Raw genomic sequence first — 22,153 nt, forward strand, 5'->3', positions numbered from 1 at the left:
ACATAACCATTAACTTCCCTGCAGGTTGACAAGCTTGGGCTGTAGACTATTGGGTTGCTTGTCAGCTCAAGCTTTAAAATGAAGCCTCTCAAAGGACTTTCTTATTTTAGAGTTGTTTTTTACTTTTTTTTTTTAATTAAATTATACACCAATAAATGACCCAGTATCACCTATGGTCTGCCTACGGAGCGTTTCTAACTGTTTTCAGTCACAGTTTACCTGGTTGATGACATTTTCTTTTCCCTGAGGCATTGTGCACTCTAAGTTTTGATGCAGGTGTTCTTTCAGGGATTTGGAAACAGTTAGACAGACAAGCTCCAATAGCAATAAAGCCTTTAAGTATCCTTTAACTTTACTCTTTAACTCTCTTTCTTTTGACTGTGAACTTGCAGCTCTGTCAGAGTGAGGCTTTGAAACTGGATTGCTCTGTTCCACTCATGTGGGTTCTTGTGTGCTCTTGTCACAGCTCTGAGAAAAGGACGGTTCTGGATCACGCCAGACCCATATCACAACGACGACAACATTCAGATTGGCCGAGAGGTGAAAATCTCCTGCCAGGTGGAGGCCACGCCCCCAGAGGAGCTTGTCTTCAGTTGGCTGAAGAATGGTCGTGGCCTGCGAAGCTCGGAGCGAATGGTCATCACTCAGACAGATCCCGACATCTCTCCCGGAACCACTAACCTGGATATCATCGACCTCAAATTCACAGATTTTGGTACATACACCTGTGTTGCATCACTCCGTGGGGGAGGAATCCCTGAGATCAGCATTGATGTCAACATCTCATCCACCACTGGTGAGTCTAACACACACACTATGGCCAGGCTGCTGCGTTTTATGCACACATACACACACATGTAAATGTACACACAGATACATATATTTGCAATTCAATACATACACTCTTACAGTGGACTTTTACTTACCAACATCCATAATCTCATAAAACTATAGATAATCTTTTTCACACTTCAGATCTCTCTAAACGTTCTCTGTGTTGAATGACACCGACATTCCTTAGATGTTTGGATTCAAACAGTCCTATAATTAGGACCACCAAGTGGTGTACTCATACAGAGAATCATCTGGTGCTTCTCCCATGTCCTACATCAATTCCTCAGATCTCAACTGCACCTCATTTGACTGCTGTGGTAGGGTTTCCAAGAGACTGCCAATGCCCACTTGGTCCAAGGCACAATAAGCCACGTTCCTTCAGGCAGTTGTGCCGACCACACTTGCTCTCCTTCTCGATGCTTGTTAGTCTCTACAGACAATCAAACACCCATGTAGTTGTAGGTATCAGTGCATGTCTAGTGCTGTTCCTGCACATTGATGCAATGGCACTCACAGGGAGAGATTTAGTAGAAAGGTTTACTGGTGCTTTAGTACATGTTTAGCTGTTAACACAATCCAGAAATCACTACAGTGGCAGTTGTAAGAGGTGGGAACCACAAACAGGGATAACAGAGAAAAACCATACCATCTTAGTTGGATGACCCACAAGATAAGGAGTTAGAAGTGTTAAGCCTGATAAAACATCACTTAACACTCATAAGACCACCTGCACATAAGAAGCAATTTGCTGTTTTATTTTTCTAGACAAGTAAATTAGTTGTGTTAAATTTCTTAGTAAATCTGACCAGTGGTGAAACAAAATACAGGACTTCACACAAGTCAAATGAAGTACATGCTAGTTTTACTCATCTCAGCTGATGTGGCTTAGCTCTACAAGAGATCATAAATAATTGGAAATTTCAAATTTGGGAAAAAAAATGAAGAGTCAAAAGAAAGTTTACCTATTATTATTATTCACTGGTTACTGTAGTATTTATTAGCATGTTTGCAATTTTGTGTAAAATTCATGTTTAGTTGTGAGAGTTTTGCCTAATCTTCACTGTGTATTTAAATTTTCACTGAAGTGTTGGACAGGCGGGTGTGGAGTAATGGAAGGCCCAGGCATTGGGCTTTTCTGGTCATGAGGTCCCATTGAGTGATTCAGTAAGCACCATCTATCACTGTTCCATCACCATTCTTTTCAACCTGCTTACTTTGGACCAGATCGAGGCAGACGTCATGCGCTGTCCAAGAGTGGGCAGCACACACAGGTCTTACCGGAGTTATCTGGCACAACTGTTCTCCCTGATACTTTTTGTGTTTAGGCGTTTGTTGCGTGTTCTGTTGCTATAAATGTTTTTGACAGATAGACCAGTGTATGTTTTAAAAACCTAAAAGAAGAAAAAAAACATTGACTCCGGTGACAACTCTTTTACAGCATAGTTCATACTCTGTCTAGCTCGATTCCTGTCTACAGCTTCAGGTAAATATGTACAAGAAGAATAAGTAAAGAATATCAAATATCAAAACATAGATTACACTGTGTGGGGACAATGTAGGAGTGAGTAGTAATGGGACATCTTTCTCATATACTTAATACAACAAGGTTTGAGTTCTGTCTGTCATTTTGTTTTGCTCAGGTGCAATCTTGTCTCTTTAATAATCAGCATCAAGTATCAAAGCAACTCAGCCTAAGAATAATGCCTGAATAATTAGTATGAGATAATCCTTTGATGATTCCTTTGGCTTTAAAACAGTGGGATCAATAGCACCCGCCCAGTCTGTTGCCTCATTGTCTTTTAAGTACTGCATGCTTGTGCCCCCCCCCCCCCCTTTTTTTTTGGTGAATGCGTTCATCTGACTTTGCTAACCGACAGAGGAATAAAGTGCCTTAATGTGCATGTGATATTCTGTCAGGTCAGAATAAAAGATTTCTGTTTGATTACCCTACATAATACAAGGCTTTGAATACATGATTCACCGAGATGAAAGAGAAGTCGATTTAAAGAGTGCGTGGGCTGTTGCAACTGTCTTTCATCTGCAGCAAAGTGAATGGATAAGAATCTAGGTCAATGAGACTTTTTTTTCTGATGAACTGTATCTTACAGAGTGACATTCTCTCAGGGGTTAGATGAGTTAGTCTGAGTTTAAGACAAATTATTTATAGTGACAGAAAATGTCATATGAATCGTCAGTGTTTGTTAAACTGAGGAATCTATTGTTCTCTTGTATTTTGTCAACCCTAAATATGGCTCTGTGTGGCCATGCATCTACCACAGGTATATCTAATATGGTGAAAGCCTCGAATCTGCATGTGTTTCTGTGTTTGGTCTGTTTTTGTAAGAGAGACCATGTGGGGTGTGTGTGTGTGTGTGTGTATGTGTGTTTCTGCCAAGGGCTGGTTTTTCAGGCTAAGCTGATCTGGGCCAGGGTTACTCTCTCCTGTTGATGGAGGAACTGAAGTACCAATTAGAGCTCTTAATAAAAGCATTAAGAGGAGATTAAGAAGCAATTCTGCCAAAGTTTCACACTGTGGATATATTTGGCATTAGTGTCCACAGTATGTGTCCTTTTGAAACAACACACATCTACACTAGAATACTACCCAAATAAAATAAAAATCCCATAGAGAAAGAGTCGCCACTCACACAACTTCTGGAACTTTTATGATTTCTGTTTCTCTCTTCTTCCGGGTTCAGAGCAGTTCTAATATTTTAAGTCTTCGCACTCTCCTTAACCAAATCATTCTTTCATCCATTTGAGATTGTTCAACCACTTATTTATTCATAAAGGCTATCCAAATGAATGCAAAGATTTCTGCCCTCCTATAGTGATAGAGGGATTAGGGGAGAACAAACAGGCCAAATGGGGAGTGGCCCCCCATTTTCATGCACCAAGGTTATAGACAATCAATCTTCATTGAGCTCTGCACTTTTAATGAAGCTGTAAAAGAAAGAAAGAGAGAGAGAGAGAGAGAGAGAGAGAGCGAGAGAGAGAGAGAGAGAGAGAGAGAGAGAGAGAGAGAGAGAGAGAGAAAGATATTCCAATCAGCCACTAGGCAATTTATCTTCACATTAGTCTGTACATTTAAAGAGGCTTTGCTTAATAGGAGAAAGAGAGGATGGGGACACTAGCTAAAATGTTGTCCCTGGTATACGTTTAATCAATCTGACATTCTCTTTGTCCTTTACTGTGATTTCTGAATTCATTAGGCTCTTAACTACTACTAGTAGGTTACAGCATGTTGGACATGCCTTCAATTTATCTTTAAAATAGAAATTTGTGAAGGGCTTATCAGAGCAAAAACTGGAAATTGTTACAGATGAACTCTGAGTTGTGGCTTCACAGGAAAAAATGCTCAGAGACTGTTCATGTCTGTATAGATGGCTAAGTAGAGTTATTTGGTGATAGGTACTTAACATTAAGGATTATCCATTAGCATTGAGTTGATAAATCTAATATTTTTTATGTTCTTTGGTCCACTCTTCAGGCTTTATTTAGCTGTGTTTGAGTAGGTGAAGCTGTTGTGCATGTCAAGTGAAAATGTTTAGTGGAAATTGACTTGAACTGAGTTCTTTAAGACCACAGCACAAGACCTGAGAAACAATCCGTTATCAATCATGTCATTTTTCATGCATTATATTTGTCTGTTTTCGCCCCTCCACACTGTTTGCCTCTATCTGTTTCAGTGTTTGTTCTGCTGCTGGCTGGTTTACATTATCACTGTGTACGTCACACTTTCAAGGTCTATGCTCTGAGAAAGAAGAGTGCACCATTGATCGCTGTGGTACACTGATTCAATAAAACTGGAACCTTTACCCTGACCTCCACTCCTACTTGTTAGACCCGCGGACACATTTTCAAACACTGACACTTATAGTACTACGTACACTGGAGCACATCATTGGGTGGGATGGTATTAGAGTACTGTGACCTGAACTGTTTAGGTATGCTCTGTATGTCGATCACAATTACATCCTAGTAGAGTACTCACAGCTGCTTTTTTTCTCTGTCCATCTCTCTCTCTCTCTCTCTCCTTCTCCCTGCAGGGTAGCTCAAGTCCCCTAGGGAGATTGTGTCTCTCTTTCTGCCCAAAGACTGTAGAAAATGTTTTCAGCTGTCTGGGTGATCCCACGCACACAAACCAGACACATTCTTGCAGACTTGCATGCACAAACACACACACACACACACACATATATATATATATATATATATATATACACACGTAAATACTGTTTGGAAGGAAGTGGACTCGATTAAAGATTTGGGTAGACATTCACTGACAAGCTGATGTGTAACCATGGCAACCAGTCAGTGACGTCATCCATTTTATTTCAGAGGCCTTTGTCAGCATTCTGAATCTCTAAGGCATAAAGGTGGCTGTGATTGCTCTGAGGAACGATGACCACAGGGTGATGTTTTTGTATCTTTTTTTTTTTCTCTAAATTTTCTGCTTCCAGTGATCATCTTGCTGCTATGTGGGGCTTGTATTGTACTGTCGCTAAACAAAGTAGATTCTCACTGCAGATTTGGTTTTGAAAAATGAGTGTGGTTCATTTTGTCTGTGAAAGTAGGTTGAACATTTTATTACATTTGGGAGACATATATGTGCTTAAGCCAGACAAGACTTACAGATAATGTGGTCTTGGTGTCATTTGAATAAGAAAGGCATTGTTTGTTAAGAGGATGATCAGGGTAAAAAAAAAATCTCTGTTACGCTTTAATTTATAATCAATAGGCAGAATCAGTTATCAATACCATCATTACTCTTCAAAATGACAGCATAGTGCATTACTGCATTTGACACAGGAGTTCATACGTAGTCATGATATGTGTGCAGAAGATATTTTATTACAAAACCTGAATAATACATTGTACAATTAGCACATTACATGTAACAATTATGTAAAATGTCACACAGGACTTTATGTGACATAATGGCTTATAGTAAATTGTCCATAGATCATTATATGCTGGAGTTGCAGTAATGTATTATGATATTGTCAAATCATATTATCCTCCTTTCATTGGACAGTAATGTAGTGTTGGTGATGACACACATTTATTGTAATGCTACAAATAATGTGTATAGCTCATATAGAATTATATGGAATCGTTGAATGCTTGAAGTGATTATATGTATATATCACAGTATATTTCCAACATTACGTTTATTGGGATTTCAAGACTGCTGGTCTGGAGATAACAAAAACAAACCCAGTTAATCTTAATGGTTTTTCAGTGTTTTAGGCTTTTAAGGGAAACTACTCTTGGCTTAGCAGTGGATCTAATCAGCCTCTATTACTGCAGCAGCTCTTCACTAGCAGTTTATCTGAGATACTTACAGTAATAAGGAGTGGCAGTTAATAGTAAATTATTCATGCCTGTGTGTAAATTTTGAGTTCAGTAATCTACTATTTTAAGTAATTAACAAAAAGCAAGAGATTGAATTCTTCTGGTTTCTTTAAACCTTGAGTTTGTTTAGTATCTAAATAGAGACATTAAATGACAACCATCAATTAGAGTTGGAAAAAAAGAACATTATTCCAGGCACATCTGAATAAATAAGATTAAGACAGGCATGACTTTGTTGTGTGAATTTACTATCACTGGTGTTCACTGAGCTTTCATCATCTGAAGAGCTGGCAAGTGTTTTTGTTGAATCAGTTTGAACATACTGGGATATTTTTAAAAGCCTCTTGGCTTCTGTTTAAGTGACTGCATCACTGAAAGGAGCATTGGACATTTATGGGTGCCTATCAGACGATAAGTCATTTTTCTGGATCGGTTTGAACTGCTGTTTGTAAATCTCTCTGTCTTTTTCTTACTCGTTGTCTGCCGTGACTAAACTCAGATCATGTTTGCTTTGTGGAAATGAAATGATTTCACTTCCACAACTTTTGCACATTTTAAATAGAGAACGGGCCAGTCAATAATCATTTCGAGTTTTATCAGAAGTCACTCTCTATCACTCTTCATCCAGAATTGTTTGCCTACTGGGACACTCAATTTATCATGCATCGGGTGTCTTGCGTTACTTTCCATCCTTTATAACTTTTCAACACTTACTGTCAGTCCATCACATTAGTAGTTGTGACATTGTGCTCTGATGGTCATGTCATTTCTCAGAAATCCTATCAAACACTTGTTCCTATTTTGACTGCTTTTCTACTGACGTACATACATATCCATACGCGCGCACACACACACACACACACATACATAGACACACACTCTGCATTTGTGTTCATACTCCATTCAGCACTGGTGCTGTCTACCATTTTAAGCGACTCCTTCTGCCCACTTTCTAGAGCCCCATATCAGTCCCTCCTCTGTTCTTCTCTTTCTTAGTTCCACCCAACCTGACGGTGCCGCGGGGGAAATCCCCGCTGGTGGCCCGGGAGGGGGACACGGTCGAACTGGAGTGCCTTGTTTCAGGGAAACCAAAGCCCATCATTTTGTGGTCCCGGGCAGATAAGGAGGCACCCATGCCGGATGGCAGCATGCAGATGGAGAGTTATGATGGGGTGTTGAGGATCGTTAATGTCTCCAGAGAGATGACAGGCTCGTACCGCTGCCAGACCAGCCAGTATAATGGCTTCAACGTCAAACCCAGAGAAGCAGTGGTGGAGCTCATTGTACAATGTGAGTATATATATCCCATCACTGTGTATGTGTGTGTGTGTGTCTGTGTGTGTGCATGTATGTGTGCATACATGAGTGTGTGAGTGTTGTTTGCATGAATGTGTACTTTGTGTGTGTGTGTACTTTGTGTGTGTGTGTGTGTGTGTGTGTATGTATGTGTGTGTGTGCGTGTTTTGAAGTCTGCTGTGTTCATGCTGGACAAAGTTTAGTGATTAATTAAGGGTCTGTTGAGCATGCTCAAGTTGTGAGTGAGTGCAGTGAGTGTTAATTTGCATTTTGTTCATACTGTTTGAAAACAAAACAAAAAAACAAACAAATAAAAAAAAACCTTTTAATGACGCACCGGCTCTCCAGCTCAGTTTAATCAGAGTCATTTTCTCTTGCCTATTACCTGTCAGTTCTCAGTGTAGTGCCCGCTTCTCAGCTCTGCCTCAGAATACACACTAAACACAATAATAACAACAGCAGCAGCAGCATGGTACTCACCTGGATGGAGTGCAGATGTAATTTTAGCCTCAAACAGTGTTTCTTTTTTTATCTTTTTTTTTATTAGATGGAGAACTCAAGAGCTTTTCTGTGAAACTAACAGAGCTACAATTCAGCTTCTCTCTTTCTCTCTCTCTCTCTCTCTCTCTCTCTCTCTCTTTTCTCTCTCTGGAAGGTTGAGAACCCCACTGAGAAAGGTTTAGACTCGGTGGTACTGCACTGAGGCTGCCATGCCTATAGGGACCCACTACTGTATGAGGGGAAGGGATGATGAGAGAAAGGAGAGGAGCTGCGATTTCAGGCACTCTTTTGGAGTATAAGCCCCCTAGTCCTACCCTCTACCCCCCCCCCCCCCCCCCCCCTTACTCCCCCCCTCCCCCATTCACACCCCAATCCTCCCCAGAAGATGTGCCATTCAAAGATGCCTTAACGCTTAATTAACAGCCCACTAATTTATTCCCAGCAGAGCTCATTTTCTATTCATTTATGGAGATTTGAACAGAATATTTAAAATCAAAGCAGTATGTCAGTCATTCGTGTAATAGAGGGATGGTTGTTTTTTTTTAGGAGGGAAAAGAAATGTAATGAACAAAATGAAAGCAATATGTGAAGAAGAGTGATTCACTAGCATGTCATTAAAGGAGATGTGTGTACTGGGGTATGGTAGCCTTGGTCTTCGTTTAATACTTGACGTGTTAATACCCTGTGACTGAATGGCCTTCGTTCTGTGATCAGGGCCATGGTCATGTTCTTGACTTCTGACTCTCTTCTGAGGAATCTTCCTATCTTCATTTTCATAGGCTTATCAGACCCTGTTTTTTTCCTAACAAAACTCTAATCCATGTTATTATACAGACCATACAGTGTTTATATTGCAAATAAAATTTCCCCTGTTGGAGCAAATTTGTATAACTCATTATGCAGTCATAATACATAATTTAGAAAAGGCTGGCATCCCAGATACTCTGATTAATTATCTGAGATGGCAAATTATTTTTTCATAGTGAAGATCCACAGTGAAGTTATTATGTAGTTATTGACCCTAGAGAAGCTCAACAATGAACTAAGAGAATAGAGTTTTGTAATTATATTTCAATACTATGACAACAGTGTAGAGAAGAGACAGAGAGGAGAAAGGGAAGAAGAGAAATGTAGTCTATATGGTCTGTGTCCAAAAATTACATCTTAATGACTGTGTCATTGATCCAAGTCTGACAATCTTTCCACTTTCTCTCTTCTCTTGTCTTCTTTTCATTTCATCATGGGCCTCCGTTTTTTGTTTCTGGGTTTGTTTGTTTTTTTTGTTTTTTGTTTTTTTGGGGTTTTTTTGCAAAACACTAATGACTCTGTTCCACAAGTGTTTTGATGGGCTTTGAAGAGCAATTCCAATGAATTCTCACTAAATTAATTGTGATTGCGTACAGATATCAGCAGCACATATCAAAGAGGAGCTACTTTGTTATGGCCAGATGTAAGATTGCAGATTGTAAAGAAAGAGTTGCAGAGTAGATAACAAATCCTCACAGCTCTATTGAGATTAATTTCTTTACCAAAAATATACACTCGAGAGGCGCTATTAATGTCCTCAATACCGTCACCTATAGAAAGAATCTTTTTATAAAATAACCACTGAAACATGATGACAGAGGGAAAGTCCATGAATGATAATTGAGAGAGAAAATTGTTGACAGTGCACATGAATTTTTACATAACAGTTTCTGGACCAGTGGGGAGGTGTCACCTCACTGTTAGACTGTGGGAGTATAGTGTTGTTATATGGTGAAAATAATGCAGAAACAAGTGATACAAGTGTTCATCTTTTTTCACTGACCACAGTCCATATTTATTTAAAAGCCAGTGAAAATCTCATACTGGACCACACCCATAAAAAAATTATAGAAATTCTTGCAAACCCACCACAGCCATTGTATAAACTCCAAAGGGCTTTAAACTCAGCCACACATTATTAATCAGCTTTTAATAGTGCAATATACAAATTTATGTGATGGTGATTAAATGAAGATTTAAATACATAATTTCTCATATTACTTGTTGCTGGTGCTAATGATATGGGTTGAATCCTTTTACACTATCTCAATGTGTCCAAACAGAACTTATGGAACTTCAGTGATCCCAGCCTCTGTAGATCCCTAAGACAAGGTTTTACAGGACCAAGGTTGGAATGTTAGAGGATCAATTTTATGTAAGGAATTAGCAAGTTTCATTAAAGTCAACCCCAGCCAAAGCATGGAAATTTAGAAGAAATGAACCTGTGGTAGAATACATGGTGAAACCGTGGCTTTATTAGCCTGGCATGTCATTTGTTGCTTTTATAAGGTCTTTTTGTATAGCATTAAGAGCACTGTGTAGTGTGAAGTTCCGTAACATCTTTATTAATATGCCACCGCAGTGAGTAAGTAACAATGACATCTGTGGAGCTCCCTTGTCCATTACACCTCACTGTAAGTTATCTCCCTATTAGCATAGGCTGTCTCTGCGAGTGAAGCCTCCTAGCGTGTGGATCCTTCAGTGCCAATCCTCTGAGGCGTCTTTTCCATGCCCACATCAGCGAAACCCAGCGGGTAGCAGACGCATGCCTTTGGTTTCCAAGCACAACGCAAAGCCATATTAAGTAACTCGATCAAGGGCCGTGCTGCATTTCTCTAAAGCAAAGAGCATTAGAGGCGTGAAGAAATAGCTTTGGCAAGTCAACAGCTTTGATGTGTAAAAAAAAAAAAAAAAAAACCTGCATGTGTTAGCTCCTTGAGTGGCCCAGCCAGATGGAGGGCGTCTAGTCAAGAAAATTTTCACTTTCGCAACATGCAGCCAAATCCCTCGCCATGAGACTCTGATGTTCTTATGAGAGGGAAAACAGGAGAATAGGGTTGTGTTTAGTTCAAACAGAAAGCATGCTTGCCACTGAAACATCAGCTGGTCTGTCAAGATTAAACCAATCAAGCTCTTAGGTCATCAGTGTAACACAGTTAAGTCATTTCATTCCTGCTTTTGTCTCGGGACTGGGTTTTTTTTCTCTGTCTCTTTCTCCCTCTCTCTGCCTGTCTCCCATGATTTCTTCCTATGTGTATTTTGAAACTCTAAAATACATAACATTTTTTATTGAAAAAAAAAATGTTGTGATCTATGCAGTGGCACACAGTATATACTATTCTTATCTGTGTTCACAGCAAAGTACACATCACAATCTTTGACTGTTTCTCTGTTGGGTTTGGTACTAGATTTGGAACTTGCAGTTGCGCCTTCAGTAGAGAGATTTTTCTTGGCTTTCCTGCCTGTAGCAAATTCACATTATCTGACATATATCAAAAGATGCACAAATAGAAAGAATACCCTGCCATGAAAATATAATGGATGAAATTAAATGATTATTGTTTTTAATTAATTTTCCCCTCTCTGCATCAGTAGAGCTGGGATGGCCCGAGGGTGAGATTCATGAAAATCCTGTTATGGCTTCAGTCGTGTCTGAAATCATCTCCCTGTATTAGCTCCAGTGTTGTAAATTTGAACTGAAATTTTAATAGCCTCATTTTCACAGAGCAATATTGAATTGATCAACCATGTTGAACAGTCTGAAAAGGTCAGCAAATGTGTCCTGTAAACAGAGTCATTAGGTAGGAGATGACAACATAGTTTATCTCCTGCTCACTGGAATTCAGGCCATTAGATGGTCAGAGCAAAAGTTTATACTTAAAGAACAATATAATAGGCTGGTTCAGAATCACTGCCACCCATAATGAAAATGAATAAAAAGTAATAATAATAATAATAATAATAATAATAATAATAATAATGATAATAATAATAATACCATAACTACGATATATTGTAATTTTCTCCAGTATGTGGAAGTAATATCCCATCATATTAATGATTCAATGGACACATTGATTGGTCTATCATTGCTTTTCACTGAACCATTTCTGTGTTGATTTTCATGTATATTCCATTCCATTAAGCCAAAGGTCCAGAATATTCTTCACACTCAATACTAAAATTGTTTGCTGAAAACAAAATAACTTTTACAGTGATTATCTTAGTTTCTAGACTTAAATCCTACCAAAAACCTGTGGTCTGAATTGAAGAAAATCTACTATCCAAACCTGAAAATCTTAAGGATCTGAAAAGGTTCTGTGTTGAGGAATGGTCTGCAAACCATACATATGTTCTCAAAACCTTTCAGAAAAAGGTTTAGTGAAGTTGTCTTTTTCAATAGAGGTTACACCAAATACTAAAACTTCTCCAGTAACTGTGAAACTTATTTTTTAGAATGAAATTTTTATTTTGAAAAATTAGTTATTAGTTACAAAAGGGCAGCCATGGTATAAAGGTTAGAGATCCGGGCTCGTGACTGGAGGGTTGCCGGTTTGATTCCCAGGACCAACATCCACAGCTGTGTGCCCTTGAGCAAGGCACTTAACCCTTAAAGACAATGCTCCCCGGGCACAAGGAATGCTGCCCACTGCTCCTGCGTCTGGATGGGTTAAATGCAGAGGACAAACTGACTTCTCACTGTTCACAGTGCATGTGTGCAATCACTCACTTACTTAAAAATTAGTCCACTGACTCAACAGAATATGTTGTGTAATTAACATATATCTCTGTTACTGCATATCCTGCAATTCTTATTTTCTCATTGAGGATACCAGTAGTTCTATGCGTAACACTACATGAAAATTCCGAAAACTCATTTTTATGTAATGCCATGTTGTGTTTCTCAAACCAGCATCTGATCTTATATGCCATTGGGAGAAATCTCCCTGTACTTTGATTGCTGCTCTGGATGCTGTTTGCCTGGTGGCAGACGTGTCAGGCGTTTCCTGTTATTTTTAATATACGGCAGTTCTGATGTTCCACTGAAGTACCTCTGTGAGGATGTAAGGTGTACTCTTCTTAAAAGCCTCTCCACAGAGAAACTGCATTTTTGTACTGTCTCTGAAATGTTTGCCTCTCAGTAATGGAACTACATTTGCTTCAGTTTAGGCTTGTGCCACTCTGGAAGACTACAGAGGAAGCCATAATTTTCAGCAGTACTCAACTTCTGATGTTAATATAATGAGTAGTGGGCTTGGACCTGCACTTAAGACAGGAGACACACAGATGAGATGTTCATTCTGTTAAAAGCTTGGTCCTTGTACGGCTTTCCAGGGGAACTATTTTCTGTTGTATTGTGTGAGAATAAAAAAGAAATCTCTTTATCTGTTTTTCTCACTCTGTTACTCCCCCTTTCTTTCTCCTACTCTCTGTCCCTCTCTTTCTCTCACTCGTTTGTATCTTCAAAAAGGTCAGTTTCTGGACTTTATCTTCTCTTTTTCTGATGTGATATCTCTCTGGGAGTCTTGTCAGACCTCATCAAAGACACATGCAACTATTAACTTAGTTAAGCATATCAATTTTCAATTACATTGATTAAGACCATACTCTTTCTTTCTCTTTTTTTAATCGAATTGAAGATAATGCCCTCTTGGATTAAATGGCTAAACCGTTATCTGCATTTTAATGTTTTCCAACAGTGCTCAAGCGCTCATATGGTATTATGTTGATTATGGAGCGATTAATTTCAGGCCGTCCAAGGCCTGTTTGTTTATGGGCTTTTGATGTAGTGTGAATATTTTTTTTAATCCTCCATTGGGACTTCATCAAACATTCAGATTGTCAAATGCAGGAAAGTTGTCTTTTGTTGTTTATAAATGTGTGTATCTTCTACAATATTTAGGCCTTAGTTCTTCAGTACAATGGAACAGAATTAGAGATGGGCCCTATTCTTCCTGATAAAAGGTTTTCTACATTACAGAAGTTGTGAGAAGCCTTTGTTATTTTATTTATTTATTTGACTTTTGATTACAAATGCACTGAAGCCATAAAATATGAAAGCTTGTTTTATAGATGAGCAATACCCATGACTACAAGTATGGACTTTTTTTGTCAGTGAGAGTGGATGAAAGACCTTGAATATAAATGTTATCTTTGTGTATGTTTGTGTGTGTGTGTGTGTGTGTGTGTGTGTGTGTGTGTGTGTGTGTGTGTGCGTGTGAGTGTGGCTAAATATATGAATTTGTGAAAAAGAAAAAGAAAACGGACTAATGGTAACCTCAGATAAAACATTATACACAAAACAAACTTGTTCCAATAATTATTTAAATGTCTGAGTATTCCAGCTGATTATTTAACTGCTTTGGGAATTTTGCTCTCTCTCTTTCTCTCTCTTTCTCTCTCTCTCTCTCTCTCTGTACCTCTGCAGATCCTCCCTCAGTGGAACCGGTGTGGTCAGAGTTACGGCAGGGTTTAGGTCGACCAGTAGCAATGAACTGTCGTGTGCTCAGAGCTCACCCATCGCGTGTGTTGCGGTATGAGTGGCGACTGGGATCACGACTGCTCCACGCAGGTCATTTCGACACAAATGATGAGACAGAGTATACAGTGCGCAGCCTCACACGCGAGGGCTATGGAGAATATACCTGTGACATCATCAATGAGGCTGGTGCTGGACGTTGCACCTTTGTTGTCACTGGTATGGGCAACTTTGTGTCGCTAAACTGTTCATCTTTCATCTGTTTTCATGGGCCTTAAACACTAAAAATCCACTGAAATTCATTACTCTTCCTCACTCCCTCTGACCCTTTCTTCTGGACGGTACTATTCTTAAGTTGCTTTTCATAACCATGACTTTTACGTTTAGAGCATGTATTTTAAGCTGTGTTTCTTTTAGCAGTTCTTACTTTTTCTTGCTTTTTTTGTGTCCTTTCACTGGTGTTTCTATCTTTCCTTTCACTTTGTTTGAGTCTGGTTAATTGATTTAAAATACTGTCAGCATCATTCTCCCCCATGAAAACGCTCCTTTTTCAAATTGTGTTTGCTTTATTACAAAAACTGGTGATTGATTTAAAAAAAAAAAAAAAAAGAAAAAGAAAAAGAAAAAGAAATGGGTACCTAATAGCTCTTGACAAAATCTGAATGGGGCCTGTTTTCCATAAGCATCAGTTTGCAGCTGGCAGATGACGTTGGCTGTGGAATTTAAATTCAGATTCATGTCCTCTTATTCCCCGCTGGCAGAACATCCAAAGATGGAGTGTGTTGGATTACAGCAAGCCAGGGCTCATCTTATCAATGCTGTGTGATGCCCTTGGCAGGCGGGGGTGTGGATGGATAGTTGTGGTGGCCGTCTGGAGCTTTGCTAGGCTGGGCTCTCTCTCAGACCTCCTGAGGAGAGTCCTAAGTCATGGCGGTCGCCCGACATTTGTCAGTGCACTCTGACGCCATTTAAGCCTCTTCCCCAGAGTGAGGCTCTGGCTTTGCAGGCTGAATGGATGGCTTTTTCCCGTCTGTTTGTCATAAATCTGCCTTGCCTCCCTCTGAGGAGCAGGTACAGTGAGGAAAAGGTCTGTCTTCCCTCCAGCTATTTGCTTTTTGTGGGCAGGCGGAGACTAATGTGCCATCCATCAGAGCTCCTCTCCTCCCCATGGTCTCTTATTCCTCCAATTCCCACCATTTGGGCTCTCAGGAAATTGCCAATTTTACTGGATTTTCAGCATCCCACACAGAGCAGGTAACTCTCAAAATTATGTCCTAAATAAAGGAAGCACCAACATAAAGCATCTTAACTGGGCACTGGGCCATCACAAGACACATGTACAGTTTCATTATGCATTAGCATAGACTCTACAGGATCTCTACTATATGGATGCAACATCGTTTTTTCATGAGAGATTCCATCATTTGGTGTTTTGGTGATAGTGGTACAACATTATGTTTTTGGGTACCACTCCAGAATCTCACATTAGTGTTCAGTTGGGTGGAGATCTTGTAGTTGAGAAAATTATAGCATATGCACTATTTTACACTCATCAAACTGGTCTGTGCACTGTGGATAGAAGTGCTGTCATTCTGTAGGAGACTTGTTGTTATCAGGAAAAAGACATTTCATTATAGAATTAAAGTGATTAGTGAGAATGGCTATGTATTTATTTTCATTTACCTTGCCCTCTAAAGGGTTTGGTGGAACTATACAGAGAAAGTCCAAGGCAAAACTTATTAGAGCCGGGAGTAAGCTTTATGGTGGGAGTCAAGAAGTCAGATCTGTAGATTTATTTTAGCCTCTGTCGCACTTACACTTGACCTCACGTTGTAAACTCTGATTCATCTGATCATATCACTTTTTTTCTACCACATAGACAAAAAAACACTTCTAAACCAGGGTTTCCGGTAGGCGGTAATTACCAGTTTTTGCCCGGTAAAATTTATTGGGAAAAAAAAAAAGAAAAAGATCAATTAAAAGCTTGCCGGTCAAAATGTCTGGTAATAATGCTCACACAAAGTGTTGATTTTAGTGGTTTTGCTCAATCATTACTGTTAGTCAATCATAATCGTTACTGTTATTAAATAGTCAAACTGATTTGAGGTCGTAGTCATTCTTTCATCAACCTAGGTGAACTTTATATTTGCGTTTGTAAACATAGACTGTCATTGAAACGTGACCAGCAAGTTCCACATTTGACCGGTAAAAGAAATTCTTTCCGGACACCGAACTGGCAGGAAAAAAATCTTAGTGGAAACCCTGTTGTAAACATACGTTTTTTTGTTGTACAAAGGGGTTTGTGTAGTATAACGTGGTCTTAGAAACCCTCTCTCTTAAGTTCTTAATTGGCAGGTCTTGATGGAAAAACATGCTCATGCACTTAATAAATAAAGTGAACTGATTCATGGTTAATTTTACCCTACATCTTGAACAAATGCACAGACATGAGAGTCAAGGACTATGAGATTTTGACAGTTGATCCCAGATAAGGATGTCTTTTCCTTGTGCCATTGTAACTTTAGTAAACGATGATCCTTTTGAAACATCAGTAAGTGTAGTATGCACATTGAAGCTGAACTCAAACATGCCCCAGGAATTTTGAAGTCACTGAGATCTCTTCCTCTATCCATGATAGCCGAATTAACTTATGACTGGACATGCCCAGTATCTCCATACGTGGCCCTAAGCATGATTAAATGTTAATTGCTTTATTAACTCAAGAAGAATAACTGTCTAAACAAATGCTTTCAGGGCAGTTCATGGACACTTATGTGCTCAAGTGGTTCCCTTATTTTGGTTGTCAAGTAGTCCCATTTGCTCATAATCAAACACTATAAATCAGCTGTGGACTGTTAGTCCAGAATTATGATTTTGGTCTTTTATAGGAAACATTGGTGCTTTTTAACTTATTTTAATTTTACTTGCTGGATGTTTTAACCATGATTATTCTAATTAGTGCTATGGTTAACCTAAATTGTTGTCTTGGAGGCAAAAGTACTAGTTTATTCCCACTGGTTTGTCCTCTGCCTTAAAACTTCTTCATATTGACAGAGACTTCATTTTTGACATGTTCATTTAACATCTTAACATTTGGTTAATAGTTAACATATCCAATTATAAGTATTATAAATGTAAGTTATAAATGAGATCTGCTGCCTCACCTAGAAACTGAGAGCATCAAATGGTTTGCATACTGAATTGTGATTACAGCAGTATTGTAGCCAAGTCACCATCTTTTGCATTTGAACTGAATTTTCAGCAATGCCATGGTTTAAATGGCTGTGAGTCAGACAGTATTCTGGAGTTATTCATGTTTCATAGAAGATTAAATTTAGCAGTATGTGATTTAAGGTCATCATATCCCATCTTCAATTTAGTTTGATTAAGGATGTAACTTTGGCTGTTACGTTCAGATTCCAAAAGTGTGCTTGAGTCGCTCTCTCACATGTTTAATCTCTATCAATTTCACTCTGTCTTTGGCTCTCAGTTGGTTACAGTAGATCTGTCAGCTGGATAAATTCCATGGTCAGTTTCTTAAAACCTGATCTCACGGCACAGAGCGGTGGGCATCAGTGGACAGGACAGTTGGCAGGCCATTTGTAGTCAAGCTGTAGGCCAAGCTAAGCCACAGTCAGTGTCTCTCTCTATTGCTGAGTGCCAGGCTGAGTGCCCATCTGTGGCGCTGGGCTTTCAAGGATGCCAACTCAGTCGGGTGGCACAGTCTTCTAAAGGATTAGGTTAAAAACAATTTCCACAAAGAACCTAGTCCAGGCCCAACTGTGCTCCTTATTCCACAGACCACTCTGCCTTTTCACATTGACACTCATTTGTCTAGTACATCGTTTTGGTAAATCACCTTTTTGTCACCTCACACCACCATTACAGACATTACAGAGTCTCTGAAATGGTATTCCACTTTTGCTGAATGCAGCCCACAGTGGGCTGTAGATCTAATTATCTACACTTTTAATTGGGTAACTGTAAACTGAGATTGAAGAGAAGGCTTCATTATAAAGTCATTTGCAAATGAGTGAGGAGATTGATCGGATGGTTAATGCTGACTCAGAGATGGCACTCTATAAGGAGAAGTCAGTCAAATGCTCCTGAGAATGGTGCACATATGCCTGCTTTAGAGACACACACTCTCATGCAAATGTCATTTAACACAAACAAAGGAGGAATAAAACATTACAACTTTTTCTTCGAAATGCTGAGTGTTAGCGTGGCTATGCTGTATAACACTGTGCGATATTGTTTTAAAATGATTACTAAGTGTAATGGTTAGTAAATAACAATGCACTAGCACAGTTTTCTCTGCTGTCACACCAAAAGTGTTGTGGAGCAGACAAAGAAAACAAAATGCTTGAATAGGAGTCACAGATTTGAATATGATCTTAAAGCTAAAACCTCAATAATTTATTGTCACTTACAGTGAAGCTGAATTAGGCGTTATATAAACATCATACTGCATTCAGCAGTAATATTAATATCAATCTCCATTTAACCTTTACATAAAAGTTAATATATCAACAGTTGAATCAAATAATTAAGATAATGTATATATTCTACAAACTACAATACTTTCAATGGTAAAATAACATATAGATGCAACATTTGACATGTATTGGTTAAATGGAGTTGGATATGCTCTCACAGAGGAGGCAAAGTCTTATTAAAACCCATTCATATCTCATGCATATGCACTTTTAATCTTTTATGTATTTAATCTTGATCAGGCTCCCAGATGGTCCAAATACATACATTCAAATGGCATAATGGCCTTACCAGAGCCGAGGAGTGCTCCTTTGTGCTTCTGTAATGAAAGCAACGAACTTTTAATTGCACATACCTCTGTGAAAAAGATTAGCAACAGCACAACCAAGCACTTAATCATCCGGTGCTCTTGTATCCAATCTCACCAATGGTACAGAATAATAATGTTTATAGTGAGAAAAACTGAGCCAAACTCATACAACAGATAGTGAAGCTCAAGACACTGAGTTAAGAAACTATAAATTTTTTTTTAAAAAAATCTTCTGATTTTAGTGCTCAGTTAAGATGGCAAAACAAAGATTTGCTAATAGTTATTGCAAGCATTGTGAAACTGACCAGCTATATAGTACTCAAGTTTTTGAGGAGAGAAGATGACACAACTGTGGAGTCTGGCCATGAATAACTGAATGTCTGAATATCAGCCTGCATATGTTGATTAAGGCATTTTATGCATCATTTGATCTGAAGGCAAAGACTGTGCTGTGTCATGACCCAAGCATTTTTTTTCACTCCTCTGAGTAGACATGCAAAACCGGAAATGTTTGTTCCCAAAAATATCGTTTGAATGCATTACTGACATATTTACAGCTGGCTATCATACCACACTACTTCATATGCTGTGTAGGATCAAAAACACAGAAAGATAATTAAGGATTAATAAGGAAAGCAATCAAGTATTCCCTTTGTTTACTAGGAGCCCATGTACAGATTAAGTGCCTCATAATTTTTGATGCATTAAAAGTTTGTGTACTCACTGATACAGTGACAAGCAACACTTGAAATTTACTGAACCTGTAATGCCTGAAACCAATTAAAAATAAATCACAAGGTAGAATATAATTTCATGAAGATATCTCTGAAAAGCATTTTATCTTATTGATGGATGTGTTTGTCAAACGTATTTTATGAGAAAAAAAATTACTTAGCGTAACATTCCATGCAAGATATCATTTTGAAACTCTACCCTCAGAACAAGTCTCCGTTGAAAGATTTTGCTTTGACAATTATCAAAAATTTTATAGTGTGAAATCCTTTAAGAAACACATCATGCAGGATCCCAGTTGTTCTGAATTAATAACTGATTTTCAAGGCTTTTTGACCAATAAAGATCCCATAGTGAGGGAATTTGGTTTTGGAAAGTAAATGTCTAAATTTGATGAGACTGCCAGTTGTCATTACTGCTACGTAAATACATTTTGTATCATTGCATAGTAAAAATACAGTGTGCACTGCAAGCACTGAGCTCTAACTTGCACATGATCCACAAAAAAAAAACAAACAAACAAAAAAACCACATGTACCATGCTTTCTTTTACTGCAGTTTACAGGGTGCTTTGTTCACTCTCCTCAGACTGTAATCAAGTCCACTGACCTTCCTCTGATGTGTCTGGGAACCCATTTCTGGGTTGAGACTGATCCCTGTTGATTTAAGGAAAATAAGAATCACATGAAATGATGTATATATGTATAAATATTTTTTTGGAAATGCTTCAGTTGGTGCCATCTTTGGCAAAACCCACATTCAGACATTCTCTCTCTCTCTCTCTCTCTCTCTCTCTCTCTCTCTCTCTCTCTCTCTCTTTCATTCACTTTGTCTCTTTCTCAATAAAAGAGGATCCTCTTCTCTACCCTCCCTGAGTCTGAATCTGGAGATCATTAAGTGAATCTGGGAGGTCACAGTCGTAATAATTCATTGCTGACACCAATGTTGTTGGCAGGTTTATGAGGCTGCATGCAGAGACCAGCAACTTCTCATCATCCTAGCTGATGACTTGTCCCTATACACAGTCCATAGCCTCCAGCTTCCTCCATAGGCCCTGGATTTCTGTGACTTTTGCCATGCTTTCACCAAGGGGAATGTTTGAGATGTTTGCTTTCAAAATTCTCTGCTATCTGGAATAAACTACCGCTGCCCAATGAACATTTTTTTTTTCTTTCCTTTCTTTTTTTCTTCTTTCCTTTTGTAGAATTGACATATAAGATTAAACATGGTCATAAATTAAATTCGTGATTAAATTGCATATGTCAGAAGGAGGAAGATGGGTGATAAGATTTTTTTTTTCTCCGTACACAGGTAGAGCTTTTGCTCCAGAGTTTTACTATGACACGTACAGCCCACTGTGGCAGAATCGACCTCGTGTGTATGGATTCAAACTCCAGTGGACTCAGATGAACCCTAACGCTGTCGATCGGATCATGGCATATCGCCTCGGAATACGGCAGGTCAGCAGCAAAAAAACCAATCCTCCACCAATCATTTCTATTTTCACAGCCATACAATGCACTGTTCATACGTGATACCACCTAAGATCCTCAGGGTTAAGCAATTACCTCATCTTACATGGCAAACAAAGTGCTAAAAGAAAAGAAAAGAAAAGGAATTCTACTGTCTCTAAGTAGGTGGAATCAGCAAGATAAATTGTTTGTTTATTAAAGCTTACAATTACAGATGAAAAAAATAGCACCAAAAGAAGTGTCAAATCTGTATGACTTAAAAAAAAACCCCAGCAAAAACCAAAACCAAAAGCAGACTGATCTATACCCACACAGATGTGTGGGCCTCTTAACCAAACAACAAAACAAAGGCTTCAAAGTCAAGTCTTCTGAGGCTTCTACCTACACTAGCTCACCTAAACATAAAATACCAAAAGTTACTAAAAAAATAAACTTAAGAAACTATAAAAAATAAGGAAAGCCAATAGTTGTGCAGCATTGTATAAGTTCTCTCCGTCGGGCTGCTGGAATGCTACTCTTACAATCAGATTTATCAAATTTTCACTAAAACATCTCATATGTGTTAATACTGGTCAGGATTTTTGAAAATATAAAATCATTAAACTTAAAATGGAAATATTTTACTTGTGTTCGATAACTCAAGATCAATTCAAAAAGGTCATTTTCAGACAAGAAAACTTAAGGCACATTTTGAGTATTAGAAGAAGAAATAGTTTCATATTTGGCAGTCGTACTTTTCTAGTTTCAACAACCTTGGGCTAAAATAAGCAGTTGAACGTAAATCAAAAAAAAAAAAACAGGCTCTGAACATTAACACCAAACCAGCTCACCTGTCAGACCCACTGCTACAAAGCTAAAGGAACAATG

The 22,153-nt window shown here is 38.6% G+C and overlaps 1 protein-coding gene across 1 annotated transcript in view; it reads left to right on the plus strand.

Annotated features, from left to right (window-relative positions):
- The window catches only part of LOC115810006 (MAM domain-containing glycosylphosphatidylinositol anchor protein 2), a 97,584-nt gene that overhangs the window by 54,917 nt on the left and 20,514 nt on the right, over positions 1-22,153 (plus strand). The window contains 4 exon segments of the mRNA XM_030771901.1: positions 467-796; positions 7,162-7,482; positions 14,225-14,494; positions 21,126-21,274. Coding sequence (XP_030627761.1) covers positions 467-796; positions 7,162-7,482; positions 14,225-14,494; positions 21,126-21,274 — 1,070 coding nt within the window.

The sequence above is a fragment of the Chanos chanos genome, chromosome 4, assembly GCF_902362185.1.
Source record: "Chanos chanos chromosome 4, fChaCha1.1, whole genome shotgun sequence".
In the NCBI taxonomy this organism is placed as follows: Eukaryota; Metazoa; Chordata; class Actinopteri; order Gonorynchiformes; family Chanidae; genus Chanos; species Chanos chanos.